This window comes from Sceloporus occidentalis, unplaced genomic scaffold (assembly GCF_023333645.1).
Source record: "Sceloporus occidentalis isolate IW3139 unplaced genomic scaffold, rSceOcc1.0.p SCAF_27, whole genome shotgun sequence".
NCBI lineage: Eukaryota > Metazoa > Chordata > Lepidosauria > Squamata > Phrynosomatidae > Sceloporus > Sceloporus occidentalis.
The window spans coordinates 5636556-5639337 of NW_028317007.1; the positions used below are offsets into that span (position 1 = coordinate 5636556).

Here is a 2782-nt window from a genome sequence, read left to right on the forward strand (position 1 = left end):
TCACCGACACCAACATTTTTAGCTACTTCTTGTCCTTCCTGAATAGGACAGTTGTCCTTGGACATATTTTCTGATCGAATATCAAGATTAGATCTAGATTTATTCAGATGATTTCCTAATTTGTTAATTTGTGACATAGTTTGTATTCGTTTGTATATTGTCCATTGGTCCCGGCAATAAATATACTATTTTTATGTTTTTTTTTAAATTATTTTTATTATAACGTTTTGTTTTGGAGATCATCTCAAGTTTAACTAGAGTCCTCCCTCCAACCGGCTGACAAAGTAAACTGCTAAAACTCAAACCATAAATTAATAAATACATAAATATTAAGGGGGGTGGGGGCTAGTAATTTGCAGAAAACTTCATTCTTTTCTGTTTTTGTCTCTGGTTACAGAACCAAACCCGCACCACGTTCTTTTTGAGGTCCAGTTTTTCGGCTATTGCCGCTATCTTCTCCGAGGATGGTCTGGGCTGAACAGCGAAATATGCTTCCAGAGACCTTTTCTCTGGAGCAGCAATAGAAGTCCTCTTACGTTTCTTTTCCCCCCCATTGAATAGTTCTGGTTTGTTCATTTTTTCCCTCTGGGCCCCCTCCGCCTCCTCCAGCCAGGCTTGGAGAATGGGCTTAAGGGCGATCATGTTGTTGTGGGACAGGGTAAGAGACTCAAACCTGCAGATGGTGCTCTGGCTGAGGGATCCCACCCCTGGGATCTTTAGGTTAGCCAAAGCTGAGCCCACGTCCGCTTGAGTTACCCCCAATTTGATCCTCCTCTGCTTGAACCTCTCTGCAAAGGCTTCTAGCTCCCTGGGGTCAGTTTCCGAATCGCAGATTGAGGCTAAACCTGCTGCCCCAACGGCTGAGGCCACCTGCCCCCCAGGTCCATGGTGGGCAGCCACAAGCCCAGGGTGTTGGAGTGCAGAAGTCATGTTCATGGCCGCCTGGTGGGAAAGGTGGCTCAAGCCATGCATGTGGCTATGCGGATGGGTTGAGGTGGAAATTAAACCTCCGCCGCCACTTCCACCTCCACCACCACCTCCCCCTCCGCCTCCTCCACCACCTCCGACTCCTTCATGTCCTCCACTGGTCATGAGCGTGAGAGACGGGGACGTGACATGATCCAAGAGGTCTCCGGGCTCCAGAGCCTGGTGGTGATGGTGATGATGGTGATGGTGGTGATGAGCAAGCGGAACGGTGGAGTTGGAGGAGCACTGCACGCTGCTCATCGTGTGGTAGGTGGCATCAGGCTTGAAAGGGTGAGTCTTGCCCTGGGACACTGCGATGTCAACCGCAGCTAAAGCTTCTGCACGGGCAAGGAGGGTCTCGTCTAGACTGGCGAAGATATTGCTCTGCAGCTGCCAAAATGAATGGATAAGGGAGAGGTCACACATTGATGGAAGTCATTAAAACATCCAGCAAATAATTGGAAAAGACGTAAAGAAGCCTAACACAAAAGATGATGGAGAAAGAAACGTGTGCTAAACCTTAGGTGGAACATTGTGGCAGAAAGGTTCTTGCAAGACAATTCACATTTTAAGGCCGAGTTAGGAACCTTTCTAGAAAAAGTAGATGGAACATGAGACTTTTCAGATCGTGCTTTAAATTATCACTGATGAACAACTGATTGCAGAAGATACATGGGAAAAAAACGTGACTTGTATGCATGTGCCATGCTGATGTGTACACATAAATGTCATGTAACAAGGAGATGAAGGTTTTAGGTGCAAAGAAATTGAGAAAAAATGCATTTCCTTGACCACATAGGATATGGAATCCAAGTAGTGGCATGGTGTGACTTACCGGTGGAGTTGGCAAACATGCTCTTCTTATTGCTTCCGAACTGGAGTGTAGAGATGTGTATTTGTGTTCAGGTAAGCTCGGGTGCATGGCAAAATGAGGCTGCTTGCTGTTCATTGACATCATCTTGAAAGAATTGCATGGAATCCAAAAACAGTCCTTTAAAGTGAGAAGAGAACCCGATTCTGCTCCCTGTGATGGAGAGGCTGCGCTCCTCTTGTCCTCGCAGCCACAGCTGATGTTGTATCTCCAGATGACCACACAGTGTGCCTCCCTCCAGCCTCTCGGTCTCACTTATGTGTCTGGCTCCATCCTACTACTGGGATGAGATGCTCCTCTTACACCTGAGCCCTAGATCTCGCAGCAGCAGCCGTCTCCGGGTATCGCGAGACTCCAGGCTACAGGCTTGACAGACATCAGCTGTCTGTGGCTTGTTGCATTTACTGCTCATCTGGCAGTCTGGGCGGTGCTGGTAACTGGTGGCTGCTCTTATAGTGACCAGCAGACACCAGGCTGGTGCAGGTGCTACACCTGGAGACGGCCACTAGGCATGCGCCTCTTGCCACTGCACATCAAAACCACTCTATAGATTACACACAACATTCTAAGTATAAATACACGTGTATGTGATAGATCGATCTATTATATCATATATAATAATCATCTATCTCTCCATCTAATATCATCATTTTCTTGATCTATCTATCTATCTATCTATCTATCTATCTATCTATCTATCTATCCACCCATCCACCATGTATCTAACCCATCTATCTGTTACTATTTGCTTTCTTACATTAACCTACGCTATAACTAACATATGACACTTTTCAACTTATATCATATTTATTTAGATTTTATTTATATTTTCAACTAAATATCATAGATTTTTCACGTTTTGAAATGACCCCATATGTATCCTTTCAAGGGACCCTTACATACTTATGCTTGCTCTATCCCAAAAGAATGAAATAGGACATTCCA

The 2782-nt window shown here is 45.3% G+C and overlaps 1 protein-coding gene across 2 annotated transcripts; it reads right to left on the reverse strand.

The window, feature by feature from the left end:
• Positions 1 to 345: 345 nt before the first annotated feature.
• Positions 346 to 1924, reverse strand: LOC149299883 (POU domain, class 4, transcription factor 1-like). 2 transcript variants are annotated; one of them, XM_089485916.1, is made up of 3 exons: positions 1802 to 1924; positions 1086 to 1356; positions 346 to 1025 (listed from the first exon to the last, which is right to left on the reverse strand). In XM_089485916.1, exons 1-3 carry the CDS (start codon positions 1922 to 1924, stop codon positions 346 to 348), a joined length of 1074 nt encoding a protein of 357 aa, XP_089342042.1. The 2 variants fall into 2 exon arrangements, with proteins under 2 accessions (XP_089342042.1, XP_089342041.1); XM_089485915.1 differs by having other exon boundaries at positions 346 to 1356.
• Between the last annotated feature and the right edge of the window lie 858 nt (positions 1925 to 2782).